A 23176-nucleotide genomic window follows, 5' to 3' on the forward strand; every position below is an offset into this window, starting at 1 on the left:
AAGCTGGGAGCCTAATAAGAAACTGACAACCACACAAAAGATGGGTCAAGTAATCTGGATCAACCCTCCATGCTTTCCTATTCACATTTTATTTCCTTCACTTTCCCAAGGCAGGAAGAGAATGGAGGTGCCTAAGAAACAAATTTTTCCAAATCCTGCTACAGCTTAGAGGCAGCCATTTTGTTTCCTTTGCATTGTTCCCCTTTTCCTAGTGATTCACCCCGCATCTGGTGGGGTAAAGGTCAGAGGTTGTTGGTCAGGAGAACTTCATGGTCTTCAGGCTGCCCTGAAGGTCATTGCAGAGGAAACCGACCCGGGGGCCATCTTTACCAGACAGTGTTAGGAGCTTCACCATTAGACCATCCAACACTGTACTGGAAGATGGACCCAGAGCCAGCCAACATGGAATCCCAGGCTAGAGCTGACCAGTTGCTACAGGGAAACTGGCCATAGGCCAGATGAGGTCTCTTGAAAGTGCAGGAGTCAATCGCAGGTTTCAGGTCAAATGTGGGCTCTGGATCCACCAAATGACAAATCACACTGGGTTGGGGGAGGATCCAGGGCCCATTGTGTCCCTTCAATGGGCAGCGGCTGTAGAGAGCCACCTCTTCTGCAGTGCCCTGCGCTGGAGATGAAGAGGCCTCCAGGGTGGATAGGAAGATGGAGGTACAGGGACTCGGCCCCCTGGGGGCTGGGGGCCTGAGGTGATACCGCTGACATGGAGACAGGGGCCTCCATCATTACCCGGCAGTATTAGAGACTCCCATCCAGCACCCAAACACTGCTGGGTAAGACGGGGTCCCCCACTCAGCCTACCCACCTCCAAGCCAGGCAGCCCCAGACCCAGGCTCCCTGCGGAGAGGCTGCAGAACAGTGGCTCCCCTCCCCCCCACCACCCGCGTCCCTAGGGACACTTCCGGGTGAGTCCTGCTCTCCGCCACCAGCCCCACCCTAAGAAACTGATCAGCTGAGGCCCAGGAAAGACTTCAGCAGCCCCCCTGCCTGTCTGTCCACCACCACCCCCACAGCCTGTCCCTGCTCCCAACTCACACCGATTCAACGGCCCTTATTCCCCGCTCTGCAGTCCCTAGCTCAGCCCAAGGACCCCTCTCCCAGTGGCTTTTACCTGTCGCTGGACCCGCTGGACCCGCTTGCCCCCCAGAGAGTAGGTGCTGAGGAGAGAAAGGGGAGCCGAAGCCCTGAATTCAATGGCCCAGAGCCCAGCCTGCCCTCCACTCTTCCTCCTTCCTTCTCCACCTGGCACCCGTGGACTCCTCACCTGGGCCCCGCCCGCCCGCCGCCCTGCGCGCAGGTGTGTCCTCCTGCCATAGGCTGCACCCTCCACCGCCTTAACCCCTTCCCTCCCAACGCCAGCCACAGGCGCCTCCTCTGAGGCCTGACCCAGCCATTAGGCCTTCCAACCTGTCCTGGGGTCTCCTCCCTCCAATTGGCTTACTCTGCCCCCAGGGCTAGACTAGCGAGTGTGATCTTCCCAAGAGCAAAGGAAAGGCTGTCTTTGGATCCGCTTTGCCTTCCTCCTCAGCCGCTCCCCACTGCCGCTGCTGCCCCCAGGCCTAGTGCCCTCCTCTGAGGCCTGACCCTGCCTACAACCAGAGACTCAAGACCCCCCAAGGTCAGTGAGGGGTCAGCACAGGTCGAGTTGTGCTTCCCTCACCCCCTCAATGCCTAGGGCCTGTCTGGGCATAGCCTGAGGGAAAGGAGTGGGAGGAGGCACTGACAGGCCTGTGGAGGGCAGGCAGATCCCCAGCAGAGCTCAGCCTTCCTCACCCCCAGTGCCAGGTGTCTGCCCCTGCCCAGGTCACTGCTTCCCTGAACTACCACCAGGCCCAAGCTGGCCAGGAGCATCAGACTGACCCTTCTCAACCCTCTCAGCAGGCCCGCCCAGCAAGAGCAGAGCTGCTCTGCACCCACCTGTCTCTCTCCCGCAGTCCAGGTCCCAGCCCAAGGGCAGCTAAAAGGGGTGGGACCTCGCCTTTTCTTTGTGCAGCTCTGCTAGGCTCAGAAAGGCAGTTGCTGGAGAAGGGCCCTGAGGCCGCCAGGTGATCGCCCCACCCACCCACCCTCTAGAGGGCCGCAGCTCCAGTCAGCTATTGTGTTGCTCTCTCTCTCCTCTTTGTTTGCATTCTTCTTAATACCTGCCAGTAACTATTTAACATGCTTGTGGACTGTTTCTGGGTGTGTGTTCCTAACCAGTCTCCTAATCCCGGTGAGGCCAGGAACTATCTGTCCACCATGTCATCCGCACCACTAGTCCAGTGCCTGTGACACAGTAGACACACACAGGCATTTGCTGAATAAGCGAATTCAAGCCTATGTTGCTCTAGGACCCATCCCCACTTCTTAGAAGTCCCAGTTAGCAGGGAACCAATTCTTACTGACTCACACAGGCTTACTGCCCCAGGAGCTTAGAGTTTTAAGTGAAGATAAAGTCTTAGTGCAAAGAAATCTGCTGGAAGGCCACTCTGGACACGAGAAAAGAAGACAAAAAACACAATCTTCTGGCAGGGGGCGGCCACTACACGAACTAGGACCAGACTGGGAGTATGAGGTGGCAGCGGCCTCAGCGATGGGAGAAGCAGGCTCACATGGCCCACCTTGGCCCAGACGAGTGGGAGCCTGGGGAGGTAGGCGTCAGGCCTGTGCTTTCCCACCTTTATTAATCTTCTTAGTACTTAGATCTGGGGGTCAGTATCAGGGGTGTGTGGTCATGTCCCCCCTGGGGTCACCCCCCAGCTGCAACTCCTTAGTGAGGAGTGTGGGGCCAGACTGGGTGACTATTGGAGCTGTACTGCTCCATAGTCCTATGATCTATTATCAAATGGGAATGATAAAGGGCCTAGATTGAAGTAATACATGTAGTCTTTTAAGCAGTGCCTGCCCCATGGCAGGAGCCCTGGTGGTGCACTGGTTAACAGCTACGGCTGCTAACCAAAAAGTCAGCAGTTTGAATGCACCAGCCGCTCACTGGAAACCCTATTGAGGCAGTTTTACTCTTTTCTATAGGGTCGCTATAAATTGGAATCAACACCATGGCAACAGGTTTGTTTGTTTATTTGTTTGTTTGTTTGTTTGTTTGTTTGTTTGTTTGTTTTGGCCCATGGCAAGGAGTTCCTGAGTGGTGCAGAGGCACCTTGTAGGAACGGCCTGGTGACCCTATGGAGCACAGTTCTATTCTGACAACATGGGGTCACCATGAGTCAGAATTCACTTGAGGGCAACTGGTATTTGGTTTGGTCCATGGCCATTGACTAATACATTATTGTTGTCATTGTTATGGTCATCCATTATCTCAATGATCTTTTACATCCACCCTGTTTTGGGGGGTGGGGCAGGGCGCTTATGATTATCCCCCATTTAAATAAAAGAGACTGAGGGCTCTTGCCCAAGGCTACCCCCAAGGTTGCTCAGAGCACCAGGTCTGTGTGACTGCCAAGGCTGAGCTTCTGCACACCCACACAGACAACTTCCCAGCCCACCTCCACTCCACCCCAATGCTGTGGGCTGAGGTCCTCTCTACCACTCCCGCCCAGGCACACAGAGGTAGAGGCAACACACACAATGACCCTAGGGACTTTATTTACAAGAGTAGAAGGACCTGGCCCTGCCTGGGCCTTGCTGGGCTATTTACAGTGTAAGGGGGAGGGAGGTGAGGACACGGCCATTTAAATTACAATGGAAAAGGGGGACTCCTTGGTTCAGGCTGTGGGTCATCCACTGGAGGCCTCTGCAGGGGTCAGGGCTGAGGCTGCAGAGAGAAGGGGAAAGGAGTGAGGAGAGTGGCTGGAACCTGGGGAGGGGGTGAAAGGAGCAGGTCTGGGAGCAGCTGGGGAGGGCAGGGTGAGGTGCAGCCACAGGCCCAGGGGACAGAGCAAGCAAGGCAGGGAGGAGACTGGAGTAGCAGGCTGTTACCATGGCCACCTCTGGAGGGTGCCAGCTCACTTCCTCTTGAGGGAATCCTTGTTTTTCTCCTTGTCTGCTGACCGCTGCTTCTTCATCTTCTCTTCTTTCTTGTTCTTACTGTGCAGGTTCTCATACACATCCTCCCTGTGTCTGCAGGGGCAGGTGCGGGATGTAGGCCATCGGCTCAGGCCAGGAGACGGTCATCCAGCACCTGCAGCCCCCTGGGGTTCCTACCATCACCCCATCTGACAGGTGAGCAAACTGAAGCCAGGAATGTAAAGCAACCTGGTCATTGTCCCTACGCTAGGCTGGAACCACGTTGAGGGCAGAGGCCGCACCTCATATATTAGCACACTGCCAGTACTGAGCACAGGTCACAACAGTGGGCACTCAGGAAATACTTGTCAAGAGGGGTAGTAAGAACCAAGCTTGAACTTGAACCCACGTCTCCCCAGCTCCAGTGCAAGTCCTCTCCAGATTCTAGGGGGTGGCAGGCAGGGGTCACTCACTTGGAGGAGGTTCGGGAGGCCTTGGCATGGGCATTCTTCATGGCTGGGGGGTAAGTGATGTTCCCGTACTCTGACTCCTGACCCTTCTGGGACTGTGGGCAGAGAGGTGTGGTGGGAGGTGATGATCCTAGGAGGGCCAGGTGTGACATACCCCGCCCCTTCAGCCCCACCAGGCCCTACTCTGCAAGCACCTGCATAACCTCCAGCTTCTTCTTGGTTGTTTCAATGAACTGGGCGATGGCCACGTAGATGAACTTGTACTGCGCCTCTGTCTGCACCATGCCTGAGCGCTGCGCCCGCACCATCTGTATCGTCTTCTGGATGTCGATGTCACAGTCCAGGCCTGGGCAGGAGTAGCAATCAGACATCAGGCCCCAGGCAGGGGTGGGCACAGAGGAGCCACTCACCGCCTCCCACCCTGGCCCCCCCAGGTGCCCCTCACCCTTGGTGGAGATGCTCTCCATAAGCATGTCAATGACGATGATGGTGCCTGTGCGGCCAATGCCCGCGCTGGGGAGAGAAGGGATGGCATCAGAGGCCCATCAGCACATCGCCAGGAAGGGGACCGGGGCCCAACTCTGGCCATTGGGTGGAGCACAAAGAAACTGAGGCTCCAGAATGATGAGGTAAGCAGCCCAGGGACACTCAGCCAACAGCAAGGGGCAGAAGTCTGACAACCCTGCCGGTGTTCTTGACTTCAGCAAGGGACTTGCGGAGTCTCACCACCATCATTGTCCTTCTTCCCAGCACTGTACTCCTCCACTTCCTGCCTCAATTCCTAATTCCTGGGTGGTGGCTACTCCACACCCCAAAAGATCTAGGACCTCCAATCCCACCACAGCCCAGCCTGGGCATCCAGGCATTCTGGACCCTCCCCCATCCTGTCCTGTTCTGTCCCCCACCCTTGGCCTCTCCCCTTGCAAAAGTTAGATTTGGAGCCACCGTCTCCAGGGCTTCATTTCCCTTTTTCTTCAAACCCTGATGGCAGGAAAAGGGCAGACTTTGAGACATGAGGTCACACTGGGGTCAGAAGACTTGAAGGATGGTGCGGTGGGAAGCCTCCTTTCTTCCCCACTCTCTGCCTTCCTTTGTCAAACAGACCCAAGAACCCTCAGACCGGAGCAGACCCTAGTCCCTCCTCCTCTGGCTCAGCCTGTCAGGCTGGTACCCTGAGCGCCGCTGTCTAATTTCAAACCCAGATTGTCAAAAATAAGCCCCTCTCACCCACTTCCTTCTTATAACATCTAAATAAAGGCCATGGGGATTTTAAGACATGTGTTGAGTGTATATGGGGGTGGAGGGTGCCAGCAGGAGGGCAGTTCTTGGGGATAGGTCTGCCTCTGCGAGGGAGGAGCTGGGTCCCCAAGACAGCATGTGGGGCACCTCCAGATTCAGTCCACCCAGCCCTGCCCCAGGACAACAGCTGCTAGCTAGCAGGAAGAGGGAGGAAGTCTGAGGCCCTCATAGGCCAGGCCAAGGCTGGGGTCACATGCCGGGAACGGAAGAAAAGAGGACAAAGCAGCTTCTCATTTCCCCCCACTCCCCACCACACGTTAGTTATTAAACCGCCAGCAGCGCCCATCGTTTGAGGATTTAGTGTGTCCCAGACACAGTGATATGGTCTCACTTAACCCTCACAGCAACTCTGAGACACCTCCTACCGTCTTGATTTGCCAGAGAAGGAACCCAAAGGTCCAGAAGTTATTTGTCCAAGATCACACAGCTAGTAAGTGGAAGGGCTGCAGTTTAAACAGGCTGCCTCTGTCCCAACTCTGCACCCACTGGGAGACCCTCCCATCAGCCCTTGGATGGGCCAGCCCAATAGGGTCCTCTGAGGGGATTCCCTCCTCAGGCTTGTTGGCAGCCCTGCCCCTCTTTGCTGATCTCACATCCTCACCTCTGCAGGAACAGGGGAGATTGTGAACATGAGCTTCTCCAGTGGAGCTGGTATTGCATGGCCCCTCCTAAAGACAGCCCCCTCCCTGCCATCTACAACCCTGGGGCCAAGGTGGCCAAGGTGGGGCCATGGTCGGGGGGTGATGTTGACTGGAGGAGCAGGGAGAGAGGCGGGAGCCATAAAGATGTCTAAGCCCCCTCAGGGCTACTGAGGGGAAAGAGAGAAGGGATGGAGAGAGCTACAGGGACCCCAGATGGAACCTTCTGGAGCCTGAGAAAGAAACACAGGCTGAATAGGACCACATGAGAAAGCAGGGGTGACAGGGACCTAGGTCTATCATGAGAGCCAATTGGCCTCTCCCACTGACTAGCGGGTGACCTTGCAAGTCACTGGGCCTCAGTTTCCTCATTTGTGTTTGGCAGGGCTGGACTACATGGTTCATCTGGGGATGTCTTGGAGGAAGCCAAACACTGGGGTGGCTCCAGCCAAGTTCTACACATGAGTTTGGAGCTATGAGGGAACCCAGAAGAAGCTGGGGTAGGGGAGGTACTAAAAGAGTTAACATGTAAATTGTTTAAGACAGTACACAGCACTTAGCAGTATTTACCTGTCAGCTATTATTTTCGTTACTATTATTAACATCATTGTAATTATTCTCACCTGCAATGCACAATGATGGGCCCTGCGTGAGGCATACTTTCCTGCCGCTGGTTGATCTGGTCCAGGAAGCTCAGGACACCCCCAGGCTCACTGGGAACCCCATGGTCAGGCCAGCTCAGGTACTGGTAGTGCCAGATCTCCCGAATCAGGTTCCCCTGGGCCGAGTACACAGGGTCAGTATCCCCTGCTTCCACACAACACCCCATCCTGTCTAGGATGCGGGTGCCTCGTCCTACCCAAACCAGACCAGAGAACAGGACCAAGGGGGCCCAGGAGTGGGCCGGGATGGGGAACACTCACATTGTCCAGCGGGGAGACCTGCAAAGTGCGGAGTTTGTACTCAGCTGCATCGTGCTCCCCACAGTTGGTCACGGAGTAGGGCCCATAAGCACGCTGCATGCCCACCTCTGGCCAGTATGGGACACATTTGTTCTGAAAAGCGTGGGCAGTGTGGGCGTGAGGCACAGAAGCAGGGCACTGGGGCCATTCTAGGCCATTCTATTCCAGGTCCCAAGGCCCTGGTGCCTGGCCCAATCGAACATTAGTTGGATGAGTGGATGTGTTGGCCAAGGGTCAGGATACCTGAGATCTGGACTCAGCCCATTCACCCCCAGGTGGTGAGGCCTGATCAGTCATGTCACCTTACTTATTCATTCAATAAACATCAGCCATGGCACACTCTGTACCCAAAGATGTGCAAACCACGCTGGAGCAACAGACACGAATAAGACACAGTCTGTGCCCGGTGCCCTGTAGGAGCTCAAAGGCCAGTAAGGCAGAGAGACGAGTGAAAAGGAGGAAAAACATGAGGGAGCACAGCAGAGGGAGAGGCGCGTTCTCCCTCGGTTATGGCAGAAATCTGAGATGGCATCCCAGAGGAGGTAGCATTTGAGCTGGGTCTTCAAAAATGAGGAGTCTGCCAGGCAGAGATAGTGTGGAGAGACACAGTCATTTCCTCGCAGAAAACGAGCTTATGCAAAGGCACAGAAACCTCACCCAGCCTGGTCCATTTGAGTGAGTGTTGTAGGAAGCAGGGGCCTGGAGGGAAGCCACCAGGCCTCAAGCACCAGCTCTTTAGACTATACTTTATCTTGAAGGCAAGTGGGAGCCATCGAAGGGTTTTCAGAGAGGGAGCAATTTGATCCAAGAAGCACTTTGGACAGGATCACTGACTACAGTGCAGAGAGTGGTATAGAGGGGCAGCCTCCAGGAAGGCGGGCCAGCTGGGCAGTGGGGTAGGGGGTCAGACTCCAGGGAGAACAGGAGGGGCTACTGCCTGGATGGGGGCAGGTAGGAGAGGGGCAGGGATGACACCCAAGTCTCTGGTTTGGAAAACCCACTAAGAAGCAGTTGGGGAGCGGGGAGGGAGATTGCTTTTGGATGCATTAAGAAAGAAGACCAGTTTAGAAAGTTTAGTCCAAAGGACTAATGGACCACATCTACACGGTCTCCACAAGACTGAGTCCAGTACAACTAGATGGTGCCTGGCTACCAACACTGACTACTCTGACAGCGATCACAATAGAGGGCCCCGGACAGAGCTGGAAAAAAATAGGAGAACAAAATTCTAACTCAAAAAGAAAGACCAGACTTGCTGGCCTGACAGAGTCTGGAGAAACCCTGGGAGTATGGCCCCCAGACACCCTTTCAGCTCAGTAATGAAGTCACTTCTGAAGTTCACCCTTCAGCCAAAGATTGGACAGGCCCATAAAACAAAATGAGACTAAAGGGGCACACCAGCCATGGGGCAAGGACTAGAAGGCAGAAGGGGACAGGAAAGCTGGTAACAGGGAACCCAAGGTAGAGAAGGGAGACTATTGACATGTCTTGGGGTTGTTAACCAGCGGCATCGGACAATATGTGTGCTGTTTAATGAGAAACTAGTTGTTCTGGAAACCTTCATCTAAAATACAATAAAAAATAAATAAAATTAAAATAGAAAGAAAGCCAGTTTAAAACCTGGGTCTGGAGCTCAGGAGAGCCCACAGTTGTACGCAGGGATCAGGGAGTTGCAGCATATAGTCACGTCTGTCTGTAGGCTCAGTTTCCCAAAAAGGGCTGGACTTTGCCCTCTGAGGTCCCTTTCTGCCTTCTGTTCAAGGATCCCTTTGGTTTAATGGTGGTGAGCAACAAGTACTTGAGGGAGGGGGAGCCCAGGGCTCAGCCTACCCGGCCTTTTTCCACCTCTCGGGTGGTCATGACGATGACGCGGGTGTTCTCCTGCCATACCATCTGCCAGAAGTCATTGACTGTGGCCTCCAGGCAGCCCTGGCTGGCGATGTATGTCTTAGCGTTCTCATCAGGGCCTAGCAACTGGTTCTGAAGACAAGTGCAAAGAAACTGTGAGCTCCTTGGCCTGGGACAGACCCTGCCTCCCACCACCCCACCCGCCCAAGACTTTAGCTTTGGCTTTGACTAGGTGTCTTGGACCCAGGTACCCCCCTGAGACTGGAAAGCCCAGAGCCTTTCCTCCCTTGTGACTCGCTACCGACCTTGACGTAATTGGCGTTGATGTAGTCGGACCCAGGGATGTTACTGTCGCGTCCCTGCAGGATCACTCGGCTGTGATCAACTTGGAGTGGGCAAAGAGGAAGGAGAGAAGGATTTGGGTCACCCCCTCCCTAAGCTCAGAGGCCATCTTGTCTTGGAAGCCACAAGGTTCACAGAGGACTGTGGCAGGCAAGGGTCGGGGATCTGGATGGGGTGGGGTCTCTATGCAGCAGGGAATCGAGGTCTTAGAGGAAGAAGGCTGGGGGGTTAGGAATCTGCCTGGTGGGTGTGGGGAGTCTCCACTGGGAGAAGTAACCGCTTTTAGGAGGAAGGGAAGGTTCTGTTGAGGGATGGATAGAGGCCAAGGGGATGGGAAGGCAAAAGCTGCCTGGGGAGGTGGACTGTCCTTGCCTGGGGGCCAGAGACCCGTGAGATAGGGGATCTGGCGGGGGGGGGGGGGGGGAGGGGTGAGCGAGTCTCCCTGGGTGAATGAAAGCTGCCTGTGGGGGAGGGAGGGATAGCAGCTGCCTGGGTGTAGAGTGCTCACAGGGGAGGATGTTCTTATATCGGTTTTTGCTCTTGTTCTCTGGCCGCTGCCCTTCCAGCCGCTGGTGCAAGTTCTTCACCTCCTGCTTCTGCAGACTCTGGGGGTGAGAAGGGGAAATGGGGCATCAGCAGAGGCAATGTGGGGCAGATCAATGTCAGAGGTCAGGTCAGGAGAGAAGGGAAGGGGTCGCCAGAGCGAGGACACTGCTTCTGCTGCTCCAAGCCTGCTGTCCCCATCACGCACCTCAAACTCCTCCCAGAAGCCGGCCTTGGCCGTGTCCTCTGACTCCTGCTTTTTGTTCAGTTCTAAGACCCGACTCTCAATATCAGCCGCGTTCACCCGTGTGGCATAGTATGGCTAGGGGTGGGGGAGGATAAGAAGTCAGTGACTTCAGACCTAGGAAGTTCACACCTCTAGGGATCTACTCAGGGGCAGGAGAGAGGTAGCCAGGCCCACCGCTCACCTGCCGCAGGTAGACAAAAGCACCTGAAGCCTCCTCAATGCCTGTCTTCTTAAAATACTCCACCAGGTCCGTGAGGCTGTCAAAGGTCTCCGAACCGCCCACCGTGTATCGTCCACCCTGAGGGTCCCAAACGAGGCCACCCCACAGGGCCTGAGTCTCCTTCCCTGGACCCAAGCCCAGGCTGACCCTCCCCAACCCCAGTGCTGGGGCACCCATGTAGCCCCAGCAGGGTACCTCCCCTGCCCAGCCTCCAGAGCTCTACCCACTGCCCGGCAGCCTTACCTCACACATGACCTTGATGTGGGTGACCCTGAGTGGGGAGCCTGGGCCAGCCTTGGGCTGGTCACTGAGCACAGACAGCACAAAATCTCCAGGCTGGCTGAGGCTTTCACGCACGAGAAACGTCCAGGGCTCGCCCTTGGCCTGCAGCAGTGTCTCTGCCTGCCCCCCAGACATGTGGCCATGGTACCACCTAGAGAGGGCAGCATCAAGGAAGCTGAGCTCTAGGCCACAGGGGCAGGGCACCACTGAGCTGCAGAAGCTGAGACACTCACAGAGAAAGGCAGGGAAATTGAATGCCTCCTACATGCCAGACACCATGCTCAACACTTTCAAAATCCATTACTTTTTACTTTTTTTTAGGTCTATTACTCTCTCACAACAACTCTTGAGAGGTAGGTAATATCCTTATTTTTACAGATGAGTAAACTGAGGCTGAGCGACTGCACACTGGCCCAAGGCCCTTGGCTGATAAGAGGTGAATCTTAGGCATTATAACTGGGCTTTGTTTGCACCCAGAGCCCGCCTCACCACACAGCTTTCCTATGAGAGAAGCAAAAACAGAAAGGCAGGCAATATCCAGAATACTTGCAGGGGAGAAACCAAAAAGAGTGTCCATGAAAGACACAGGGCTAGGCTGGGGAAAGAGGCCAGAGACAAAGAGAAAAGCAGGCAGAAGCCAAACCACAGAGCGCGATGGGAGATGGGGAGAGGAAGTCACAAGGGAGGCATGACGGGGAGAACTCCCCCAGGGAGACAGGGAGAGACAAATAGCTCAGCTCGGGGAAAGGGGCTTAGGGGGACCTGGGGGGCCCAGGATGATACCACCAAAGGGGAGACCTGGGCTCAAAAGGGCTGTCAGGACAGAAAGCAGAACTAGGACCTTTCTCCGAAGCACACCCCCTTCCCAGGAGGAAACTGTAGCCCCACAATGCCCAGCCCCACAGGAAACCACGTGATGGAAAAAACACAAAACTCCTTCTGGGGAGAGAGTGAGAAGTGAGGTTGTGAGGTTTCCTCAGCCCAGGGACAGGGGAAGGGGGGGGGTATTTTCCAACCGCAGGGATGGGGGGAAGGAAGGAAGGGGGCTTGTCTGTCCTGCCCCATCTTACCCTTCCCCAGGGGAGACTCCAGCTCAGAGACCCCAGGCCTCCTGCCCCACCCTTGAGCACCCTGGGCCACCCCACCCCACCTGGCAGGGACATGCTTAGGCCCCAGGTAGAGGGGAAGGGACTAGCCCCCTTCCTCCAGCCCCAGGATGAGGAAGTTCCCATGCAAATGTCAGGCTGACCACAGACAGAGAGCTAGCCATTGCAGGGACAGATGCAAATTCCTGAAGAAGAGCAAGGGCAGCAGCCAAAGACAGGGAACACAAACTCAAGTCTGGAGGAAGAGTCTCCAGTACACTCTGAGGGTCAAAGGACTTGCTTGAGGATAGGGTGAGACCCAGGCTTCTGAGCTTGGGTAACCCAAAGAGGCCTCTTAGAGTCAGCTTCCCTGGTCTTAATACTCACCCCATCCTCCCACACACCCCCAGCCCACCCCCTAGCTCTGCCCCCTCTTCCCTCAGTTGCTTCTGCCAAGCTCTTTGAACCCAGGCCTCAGCCTCCTCCCTGAGGCCTACTCAGCTCCTCCACTTTTCCAACTCTATTCACAATCTACTGCTTCTCTGTGGTCTTGATCCACCCATGCTCCTCCAGCAGGGCAGATCCTGGCTTAGGGCAAGGGGGAAGAGGGGACATGGGGAGTTAAAGAGGGTCTGGGCGACAAAATCCCCATGCAAGTTGCAAGGGGAAAGGCAAGAGGGAGCAGATACCAAGCAAGTACTAAGGATGGAAGCCATGAGGAAAGTCACTCAGGGGCTTCACTACTAGAAGAAGAATGCTCCAAGGAAAATGGATCAATGGCTTTGTGTTAACTGGAAAGACCGCCAATGGCAGGCCACAGGGCTTCTTCCTCAGCCTCAGCCAAGTCTAAGTTTTAATCAGTGACTTGAACAAAGATATTGATACAAGTTTGAAGACGTGAATTTCAGAAAGACTGAAAAGGACAAAACCAAGATTCAGAACCATTTCAACAGTCAGTACACAAATACAGGACAAGGGCCTGTTGGCCTGGTCTCAAGAGTCCATGTGAAAAAGACCTAGGCTTGTTCTGCTGCCCTTAAGCTTAATAGGAGCTGTTATTGAGATGTAGCTGCTAAAATAAGCCATTGTGGGCAGACTTTCAGTAATGCAGAGCATTCAGTTTCCCCCTGCCATCGTTTGAGGAGACCACATGGGCAGTCACCAGCCCAGTTCTGGGGACCCCATCTTTAGAGCCAAAAGGAGGGGAGGGAAAATGCCTTGAACACTACTTGTGCCCAGCACAGTACTAGGCCCTTTGTACATGTGACCATGTTATACATGGTTTCCAAATACCTGTGTCTGGGCCAAGTGTCTAGTCAAGCTCTACCCAGCCCCAACCTCACTGTGTTGCTAAGATAAGGCATTCGGTGTCCTAATAAATGTTAGTCCCTGTGATCAACGTACAACATCAACGTTTCACCATATTAGCATGTACAGAGGGAGGGGGTAGTTGTAGGCAGGCAGATTCAGTTCCATAGAAGGAAGAGCTTTCTAACAACAGAGTTGCCTGCAATGGAATGGCCAGCCACGAGTGGTCTCCCTGTCACCAGTAGGGCCTGGGTTGCCAGCTGACAGGGACCCTGGCACAGGGGGTGGTAACCTTCTCTTGCTTCCTCAGAGTAAATGGGAGGGGGTGGGAGGTTTGTCCTATGAGACCCCGGCCACAGGCAAGCGTGGAGGGAAGATACCCACAGACTCCTGAGGTGGGGCAGGGAGATGGTGGAAGGGTCAGTGGTGCCATGGTCCAGGGGCCTGGCCTCTGTTAGAGTCGGAGCCAGCCCCCCTCTGCATGGGCTGTGTTAGACTGAGAAGGCCCTCACCTCTCGCTGGTGGGGTCAGAGCAGTTGAACGGGTACTTGAGGTGGATGATGGTGCCATCCCGGTCTTGCAGGACACCCTGCTGCTGTGTGTAATACTCCACCAGCTCCGTCAGTGTCGCAAACTTCTCCCCTCCATACAGGTCGTAGAAGTCCCCTGAGTTCTGGATCCGAATATGGGTCACTTGATCCCCCACCCTGCAGAACACCAGGCGGTGAGGCCCATGAGTGCAGGGATAGAAGTGGGGACAGGGTGGGGGGTCAACTGAGGTCCTGAGCATGAGTACAAGGTACACACAGGGACGGGGCTGACACAGACAGGGACAGAGAACACGCTGGGTGGGGGGAGAGGCACAGGCTTGGGAGTCGGCACTGCCATGGCGGAACCCAAGAGAGTGGTGCCGGCCTGGACCAATACAACAGAGCTGCCAAAATGCTGGCCCTGCTGGCTGGAGTTGAAGGGCACCTACCTGACCGAAAGGGAGAAATCGCCCTGGTTCTTGCGGCTGGGCCGAGCCAGGAAGCTCCCATGGACGCCTCGGCCCTTGAGCAGGGTCTCCGCATCCAGCCCACTGAGGTCTCGGTGAAACCACCTGGGAGCCAGGGTAGGGCTGTAAGGCAAGGTCCCCTGGGCCCCAGGGCACCCTTGTCTTCTGCCTACTGTGGGTCCCAGGCCCTTACCTCACCATCCTGGGGGCTCCCCGAAAGGAAGGGGGTACAGGGATGAGGTGCTGCAGGCTAGTCTGGGGCAGGTGCAGAACTCTGGGGCCGAGCCTCAAATGCGGCTCTTAGTGCGCAGGCTGCCTCACCACCCCGACGGTCCTGGTTCTGGGGCTGCCACTGTACTGGCCTGGGGCAGCCGGCAGGGCGGGGACAGGAAGGGGCGCGGCCGACCCCTTGGGGGAACTCGCTTGTACTTCTCATTTTAGAGCAGAGTGCAGAGAAGCAGAGCGGGGTTGCAGTGGGGGTGGGGATGGGGCCCCACTTGCCACACGTCTGCCATCAAAGGCTTCAGGAACATGGCACTCACATATGTGACAACACATGAAATGAGAACACATGCGTGCCTTGCACCCTCAGGCAAAGATCATGCTTCATACACATGCACCCGTGAACCTGCAGTCATAAACCAACTTTTTCCCCTCTACCAGCTGCTTCTACACAGTCCTCCCTAGTCCAAGAGAATAATAAGAATGATGATGACAACTATCATTTAATGGAGGCTTACTTACTATATGCTAAGGAGCCCTGATGGGCCAGTGGTTAAGCCCTCAGCTGCTAACTGAAAGGTCAGCGGTTGGAATCCACCAGCCACTCTATGGAACTGCGGGAGTAAGATGTGGCAAGTAGCCTTCTGTAAAGATTTACAGCCTTGGAAACCAAATCATGTGGGGCAATTCTACTCAGCCGTATAGGGTCGCTTTGAGTTGGAATTGATCGGACAGCAATGGGTTTAGCTTTTTTTTTTTTTACTATACCGGCTTACAAATGGGTTCTGTTCCTGTCTGTCTTTAAGTCAAATTTGTATAAAAGTCGGAACAATTAGATATGGTTCGTATCTAATGTCAAAGTTTTGTCTTAGTATATAACACGTAGTGTACCTTTCGATACATAAAAAAACATTAAAGAAACACTTCCAGATATACTAAAACATCTTTCACATAATAAATAATAATAATGTTTTGACTTGTGATGCAAAGTGCCCATTTGTAGTTATGAACCATTTTATGTACCTTAAATTTTTAATACAATGGGCTTTATAGGGGTCGTTGGTTCCTAACTACAGGTTGTACAACCCAGGACTGCCTGTATGCTAGGCACTGAGCTATAGTGTTGTACACATGCCTTATCTGAGGTAATCCTCACAATTGTGCTGTGAAACAGGTACTGTCTTTATCCCCCTTTTACAGGTAATGAACCTGAGGTTTAGGAAGTTTAGTAGCTTGCCCAAAGCCATCCAGTTAGTAAGTGGCAGTACTGGGATTCAAACCCAGTCTGTCCGGTTCCAAAGTCAATGATTTTAAGTACTTTATCCCAGCCCTCAGGGATTCCAAGTACAAAGGCTGAGAAACTCCTTGTTTATCAGGGCTGCAATGAGACGGGGCAGGCTCTACTAGCCAAGGGCTTGCAGATGCTTATAAGCAGGACAGCTGCCCTCCTCTACTATGGCAGAGGGATGGACCAAATGACCCCTCATCAGCCCTGTCAAACTCAAGCTTTTTTTTCTTGTCCCTGGACCTTTTCCCTGACCCTCACCATGTAGGCTGATCCAAGAAACAGAATGGGAAGGGACACAGATCTCGTGGAGCAGGTCAGGGACACAGCCAGACAGCTTCCCCTCCCCTCCAACCTATGCCAAAGCCACAGGTTTTCTCTGGGCAGGTCTGGTCTGAATCAACCAGAGCTCAGGGCTCCCAGGACTCTGACCAGGTGGCCTGTCTCCTGGGGGCTGGGGACTGGGGGCTGAGGGGCTGAGGTCCTTGATACGGCTGATAGTCTCAGAGCTGGTTGACCTTTAGAGGCCCTAAATACTAAAAGCTTATGATGCTGTCTGTATGTAATTCAAAACACCAAGACCACCAAACCAAAACAAGAGGAAAGAAGCCTAACAAAGGATGCACATATTGGTGGCTTCCTCTAGGAAAGGAAACTGGGTGGCTGGAGAATAGGCCTGGGAGGGACATGTTGCCATGTTAGCTGTCATTACCTCAGCTCATGGCAGCCCCATGGGCAATGGGATCGGACCATTGTGATCCACAGGGTTTTCACTGGCTGATTTCGGAAGGAAACACCAGGACTTTTTCATAGTCCATCTTAGTCTGGAAGTTCCGCTGAAACCTGTTCAGCATCATAGCAACACACAAGTCTCCACAAACACACGAGTGGAGGCTGCGCATGAGATACACTGGCTGCGAATCAAACCCAGGTCTCCGGCATGGAGAATTCTGCCACTGAACCACCACTGTCTCCAAGAGACACTTGCTTCTCCCTAATACCTTTTTCAATGTTACACTATGGACATATATTACCTTTATAAAAATAAATAAATTGACTAGGAGACAGCAATTTCTGGGAAGCTTCTTGGGCACTGAGGGTGCATTTTGAACTGGGTAGTGTTTACACGAGCATGTATAAATGTTAAGTTCATGAAACCGTATACTTAATATTTATGCACATTATATATGTCATGCCTCAACACAAACTAAGAAGAAAATAAATAACAAACTTTTAAAAAACCGAAAAAAAACCCAAACCTGTTGCTGTCAAGTCGGTCCTGACTCATAGAGATCCTATAAGACAGAGTAGAACTGTCCCATACAGTTTCTAAGGAGCACCTGGTGAATTCGAACTGCCAATCTTTAGGTTAGCAGCCGTAGCTCTTGACCACTATGCCACCAGGGCTTCCACAGAGTTTTAAAGCCCAACAAAAGTCTAATTTTCCAGTGACAACTACTTTGATCATTTTTTGAAGCTTCCAAAAAAAAGCTTTCCCTCCCCACCCCCCACACCCTGCTTTGTGTGTGTGTTCCCCTCTTTCTTATGTCCTGGGAACTTCTTGGTCTGTCTATGGTATAGTTCAACACTGACCACCCCTGCAGTTTCATACGGCGACCCACGGGGCAGGAAAAGCATGTGCAGCCCCCACTGTGCTGAGGCCGACTTGTCCCTCAGAATGCCCAAAGCCTAGCACAATACTGGTACAGAGTCAATGTCCAATAAACAAACTCATCATACACATGTACGTACATTGTCACAAGTACAGCCTTCTGGTCCTACACACACACACACATCCTGCTTGTCATATACAGATGAGTACACACACACACATAAGCACACCACTTATGCATAGACGGTCCCACTACGTGCATCTTATTGTCCATGTCTATCCACACACACATACACCTGATCTGGCGCGAATACCCACACACGGACACACAGTCCTCACTACACACGAAGTTGCAGGTCCATGTTCAGAACCAAACACCCGCTGCACCCTGGCCATAAACCACTCTCCTTCTGGGGCTTAAACCCACTTGGTGGGAAGGAAACTCACCAAGGTTGAGGCACCCCAAAACTCCTGACCCATCCAAGAGGCAGGAATTTCTCTGAAGGGTCCCAAGCCAAAAGACAGACTCAAACAAGATGTATGGTCCCTGCTGCCCCTTGGCAGGAAAATAAAAAATAATAGTGTTCTAGAATTGCAGAGCACACACACATTCTCCTTTGGGCCTCAGACAGCCCTGTGATGTAGGAATTATTTTCCCCACTTTTTAAAACGAGGGTACAGGCTCAGGGAGACTGAGAGTTAGAAAAGTAAAAACAAAAAAAAAAATTTAAGTGCGTGGTAATTCAGAAGAGAAAATTACCCCTTTGGGAAATAGGGAGATAAAGATAGAGATCAGGAAGACAGGCAGTCTGGAAGAGCAAACAAGGTGAAATAGCCTCTAGAAAGTTAGTTAACTTCTCCGAGCCTCTGTATCCCCACCTCGAAGATGGGCTTAACAGCATTTCCCAAATACTTAAAGAGCTGATATGTAGTAGGGTTTTAGTGCCAACAGATTTTACATTATATCATTAATCCTCATGCCAACCCTATTTTGTTGTTGTTGTTGTTGCCAGCTGCTGCCAAGTTGGTCCCCAACTCATGGCAACCCCACGCACAGCCATTCAGACCATCGTGATCCGCAGGGTTCTCACTGGCTGATTTTCCGAAGTAGGTCACCAGGCCTTTCTTCCTAGAACATCTTCGTCTGGAAGCTCCGTGGAAACCTGCTGAGCATCCCAGCAACACGCAAGCCTCCACTGACAGATGGGCGCTGGCTGTGCATGAGACGCGTGGGCCTGGAATCGAATCTGGGTCTCCCTCATGGAAGGATAGAATTCTACCACTGAACCACCGCTGGCCTCCCAACTCTACTTAGCATTATTAGTCTATTTTTAGAAACAAAAACTGAGAGGAAGGTTAAGGAACTTGCCCAAGGTCACAAGCTACTGAGTAGGAAGGCAGACAAACCAGAGCCTTGCCCTTTCTACCACACCAACCACGCTGCTGCAGAAGGCTTCAGCGGGCAGGTGGGGTGGGCACCGAACAGCCATTATGGAGGAGAGGTGAGCAGGCACTGTACCAGGGGCAGCATCTGCGAAGCCACAGAGGTGGCCTGCATAGGACCCACTTGAGGAGCAGGGCTGGGGTGTGAGTGGAGCAGGGCGGCCAGAGCAAAGCTGTTCTGAGAGTCTGGACCCAGTTACGGAGGGTTTTACAAGGCCAGGCTGAGGAACCAAGGAAGGATTCTGCACAGGTGGAGGCCTTGCCAAGCCACTTTAGGGAAATGACGTGGCGGGGTATGGAAGGGATCAAGGGCCAGAAGACTCAGTAAGAACCCAGTCAGTGGAGCTGACTGTGACAAGGGCGTGCACTGGGGGAGGCAGCATAGAGAAAGGAAGGGGCAGATGTGTGAGTGTGGAAAGCAACAATCAGCAGGACTTGAGGGCCAACCAACCCACAAACTCACCAACACTCTCTAAACAGGTTTTCACTTAAAATAACCATGCTTCAACAAGGCCTAACCTGCCCTGGCCCTGCCTCCCTTCCCACTAGCTGACTCTGCTTCAGGCATACTGTCCTTTTTTTGCTTGTTTTTTCCCTCTTCAGGCCCTTTGTGCTTGCCATGCCCTCTGTCAGGAGTATTAGACCCTTGATCACCACATGGCTGGATCTTCCTTACCATCCAGGCCTCAGCTCAAATGCCACCTCCTTAGAAAAGCCCTCCCTGATTATTCCAGCTAGTAATGCCCCTGGCCCCCCTGGCACTTACTCTCATATGAAGCTGTTTCATTTTCTGCATAACATTTATGAATATCTGAAATGATTCTATTTATTGGGTTGGTTGGTCTGCAACTTCACACTAAAATGTAAGCTCCATGAGAGCAGGGGCTGTTTTTGCCTTATTTACTGCAGTATTCCCAGCACCTTAAGCAGTACCTAGCACATAATCTCACTCATAGCCACCCTATAGGGCTTCCAAGGAGCAGCTGGTGGATTTGAACTGCCAAACTTTTGGTTAGCAGCCTGAGCTCATAACAGATGCTCAATATTTATTTGTTGAATGAATGATGAGGAGGCAGTTAAGGGAACCAAACCTAGAGACTAGGAAGCGCAGGGGGGGAGCTGAGTGGACAGGGGAGAGCTTTCTCAGGTTTGCCTTTCAGAAATGTCATGCTTGAGGTGATGTGGGTTACCCAGGGGCGGTAGATCCTAAGCAGGAGGCAGAAGCAGGGGACCAGAGGCTAGAGGTGGAAATGTGAGACAGTGAGAATAGACCATACCTCTGTCAGGCATAAAGTATAATAAAAAAGGCAGGGGGCAGAGGAGCATGAATGAGCATGCGGGTCCGTGCACCTTGGGGAGATGAGGGGTATGTAGGAACAGGAAGCTGACCCAGTCAGGCTCATGGTCACATAGCCTGTCAGGAATGAGCATGAAACCCTCCCTCCCAAACTAACAGGAGCCTGTGGGACCCAGGTGGGGCAGGGGACTTACCCACGGGACAGCATCTCCCAGGAAAGTTTGGGGGAGTAACAGGCAGAGAGCCGCAGGGGGTGGGGCCAAGCCAGGGCCACAGCAGAGCACAGTGACCCAGGCCAGGTGAGGAAGAATACTCAGAACTCAGCTACCTCCTCCTCAAACCAGGTTGCCAGGCCAATGGCACCGCAGGGACAAGCCCCTGGACTTAAAGATCCTGGAGCAGGGACAGGTGGGGCGGGGTTAGCCTCAGGCAGCCCACAGCAGCCCACTTCCCACTTCCCCCTCTAGTCCCGCTCAGTAGTCCAGTCCCAGTCGTCCAGCAGGCCTGTCAGCCTGTCCAGGGCCTCCTTCCCTTTGAGGGGAGGAGCCACCCAGAGCTCCACCTGGCAGAGCAGTGGGAGGGCAGATGGGGCAAAGACCAGGAAGTAGCCCTGGCTAAGGGAAAACCGACCAATGTGGGTACCAAGGGGCCTAAGTAAAAGCCCTGGAAGCCCAATGCCTTAGAGGAGGCACCACCATGCAGGCCCTTCCACCCACCTACCCACCCACCCAGTGTGTCGAAGGGCCAGCCCACCCTCTTACCCTTCCTTGGGTGGGGAGAAGTGAGGAGCCTGGTGCAGGGCTGGGCCCAGCAGGGAGCATAGGAAAGATCTGGAAAGGGAGAGGTGGGGCAGCCTGGACTGGTGAGGGAATCTGGAGACAGGAGGTGGGGGCTGCTAAGGTATCAAAAGACTGACACTAAGGCCAAGTCACAGGCACATTTATTATCCTCTGGGAAGCTAAGGTCTTCCACTCCCGAATCAGCACAGGGCACAGGGGAGGGCCAAGCCCCTCAGGAGGCAGCCACGCTGCCACCGGGAGCAGGCCCATGGGGTGGCAGCGTCATCGGCGGCAGGAACAGAGCCTTCAGCTTGCCTGAGAGGCTGGCAATCTCAGGATCCTGGGCTTCGTAGGACTTCACCAAGCGGGCAAACTTAAGGACACCTACAAGGGGGAGTGGAGAGTCAACCCCACACCCTGGTGACTGGCATACCCAAGATGGTGGGAGGAGTATGCGGATGGGATATGAGTCACTGGCTGCTCCCCAACTGGCCAGGTAGCTGTCTGCGAAACAGGACACAGGCTGGCCTCTCTGGCCTCTCTCCGGTGTGGCCTGGATCAACCACTTCCTGGTCCACGCTGAGCACAGCTGGATAGGAATACAGTGACTGAAAAATATCCGAAGCAGTGTGCATCTCACTCTCAGGTGAGCCATTTTAGCAGTTTAGTCACAAGAATCCAAAGTATAAATACCCAAGAGGTCCAAGGTCCAAGGTCTACAACGGGGCACAGGAGGGCTGCGACGCAGCGTGACTTCACCAAGGAAATTTCACCACCAACCCCCAAACAGAGATTACCGTTTCAACACCTTGGAGGCGCTGCAGAGCAAGCTCTCGTGATGCAGTCTTCTCACTAAAACGCTAGCAGAACTGGGTTCAAATCTAGCTCTGCTGTGACCCTGGCCACTTTACTATTGGACTCTGTCTCTCATCTTAAAATAGGATATTAGAGTGATTAAGAAGGATATTAGAGTGATTAACGGTAACTACAAAATGCTCCTGTAGGAATTCGCCTGGCACAAGTTCAGGGTAGACCCTGCGCCCTGAGTGCCAATGCTGTTAGTCAGATTGTGGCTGCCGCCGTGTGGCAACAAGGGGAACCGCAGTTCAGGGGCCCAGCCGATCCAGCGCCCTCTCCCCGACCCACCTTGACGCCGCCCGTCCAACCCACCTTCCCCGTCGCAGCTGAAGCCATAGGCTTTGATGACCTCCTGCTGGATCTGCGTAGCCACGGGCAGAACAAATTGCAGCATCTTGCCCATGTCGTTGCACGCGTTGTCCCGAGCTTCGTCCATGCGCACGGCATTCTCCGGGGCCGAGAACGCCTGGATGACCTCGGCCAACACCACTGCGCCCCAGAGGCACCCCAGGAAGGTGTACCGTGGTAGGCGTCGGAGCACCACCAGCGAGCCCGGTCGAGAGCGCAGGGAAAGGGACAGAGAATTAGGGGACTGAGCCGTTCGTAACCCGATAAATCCGGTCCCGGAATCCTTCGCTCCAGGGCGCAAGGACCCCAGTTAACAGAAGGACAGTAATGGTACGCGGGGACCCCCCACACCGGTCGACTGCAGCCATTGCCCTCCCTATCCTCGGCCGTATCCTCCCCCGGCAGACAGCCCACCCCGGGGATTAGGGATGCTTCTCACCCTTGGCCTGTTCGGCGCTCAGGGCCGCGGGTTGGGCCGAGGCAGACGCCATATAGAACTAAAAAACCGCACGTGCTGCGAAGCCGCGGGAATGCTCCGCAAGAAAAAGCCACCTCCTACAGCTGCTCGTAAGGCCGGTGGGGGGCGGATGGGAAGCAGCATCAGCCGCAGCCGGAAGCCGCTACGGCGTAGTTTTAATGGCCCAGTTCGCGAATCTTCCAGGAAAACTAAATAACCAGAACGAGTTTTATATCTTAAAGCAGCAAGACTAACAAACAAAAACCACACCCACCTAAATAAACCTGTCTATTCTTGAAAACAACACATATGAAGGGTCTTCCAGAAAAACTAGAAAACCTACTAGACAAATTCTAAAAGAGCTGTAACACTAAAGAAATACGTCTTGGAGAGAACATGGGATATCCTTGGACTCCACTATAGCTGAGGGTGAGCTGACTGCGGAGTTTTTTGAATAGTCAGTAATGTCTAAGCAGCGGAGCCCACTAGCTTTCAATAGAAAAAACAATATTCTAAGGAACTAACTTCAATTATTCATTTCTAGAGTTTGTGAACATTTGTTACGAGCCTATGCAAATGAGCGCGGTGTTGATTGGCTGAAACAGCAGCCAGCCACACACCCCCCCTTAGTTTTTAAGAACGAAGCCTGTGATTCGCAGCAATAAACGCTGGGAGCA

At 53.6% G+C, this 23176-nt stretch overlaps 2 protein-coding genes and 1 non-coding gene across 3 annotated transcripts; all 3 read right to left on the minus strand.

The window, feature by feature from the left end:
* Nucleotides 1-3561: 3561 nt before the first annotated feature.
* On the minus strand, nucleotides 3562-14559 carry PTPN6 (protein tyrosine phosphatase non-receptor type 6). Its single transcript, XM_010590849.3, has 16 exons — nucleotides 14392-14559; nucleotides 14181-14303; nucleotides 13714-13908; nucleotides 10770-10959; nucleotides 10488-10604; nucleotides 10268-10381; nucleotides 10025-10121; nucleotides 9480-9559; nucleotides 9157-9306; nucleotides 7288-7419; nucleotides 6988-7142; nucleotides 4873-4940; nucleotides 4622-4773; nucleotides 4431-4522; nucleotides 3931-4071; nucleotides 3562-3766 (listed from the first exon to the last, which is right to left on the minus strand). The coding sequence occupies exons 1-15, from the start codon at nucleotides 14397-14399 to the stop codon at nucleotides 3957-3959; spliced, it is 1788 nt and encodes a 595-aa protein (XP_010589151.2). The 5' UTR covers nucleotides 14400-14559; the 3' UTR covers nucleotides 3562-3766; nucleotides 3931-3956.
* A 6421-nt stretch (nucleotides 14560-20980) lies between these two features.
* On the minus strand, nucleotides 20981-22861 carry C4H12orf57 (chromosome 4 C12orf57 homolog). The gene is made up of 3 exons (XM_003410794.4): nucleotides 22482-22861; nucleotides 22007-22183; nucleotides 20981-21220 (listed from the first exon to the last, which is right to left on the minus strand). The coding sequence occupies exons 1-3, from the start codon at nucleotides 22531-22533 to the stop codon at nucleotides 21069-21071; spliced, it is 381 nt and encodes a 126-aa protein (XP_003410842.2). The 5' UTR covers nucleotides 22534-22861; the 3' UTR covers nucleotides 20981-21068.
* LOC111750886 (U7 small nuclear RNA) lies at nucleotides 22812-22872 on the minus strand. Its single transcript, XR_002785943.2, has one exon. It is a non-coding gene; the product is annotated as a U7 small nuclear RNA (small nuclear RNA).
* Between the last annotated feature and the right edge of the window lie 304 nt (nucleotides 22873-23176).

This window comes from Loxodonta africana, chromosome 4, assembly GCF_030014295.1.
Source record: "Loxodonta africana isolate mLoxAfr1 chromosome 4, mLoxAfr1.hap2, whole genome shotgun sequence".
NCBI lineage: Eukaryota > Metazoa > Chordata > Mammalia > Proboscidea > Elephantidae > Loxodonta > Loxodonta africana.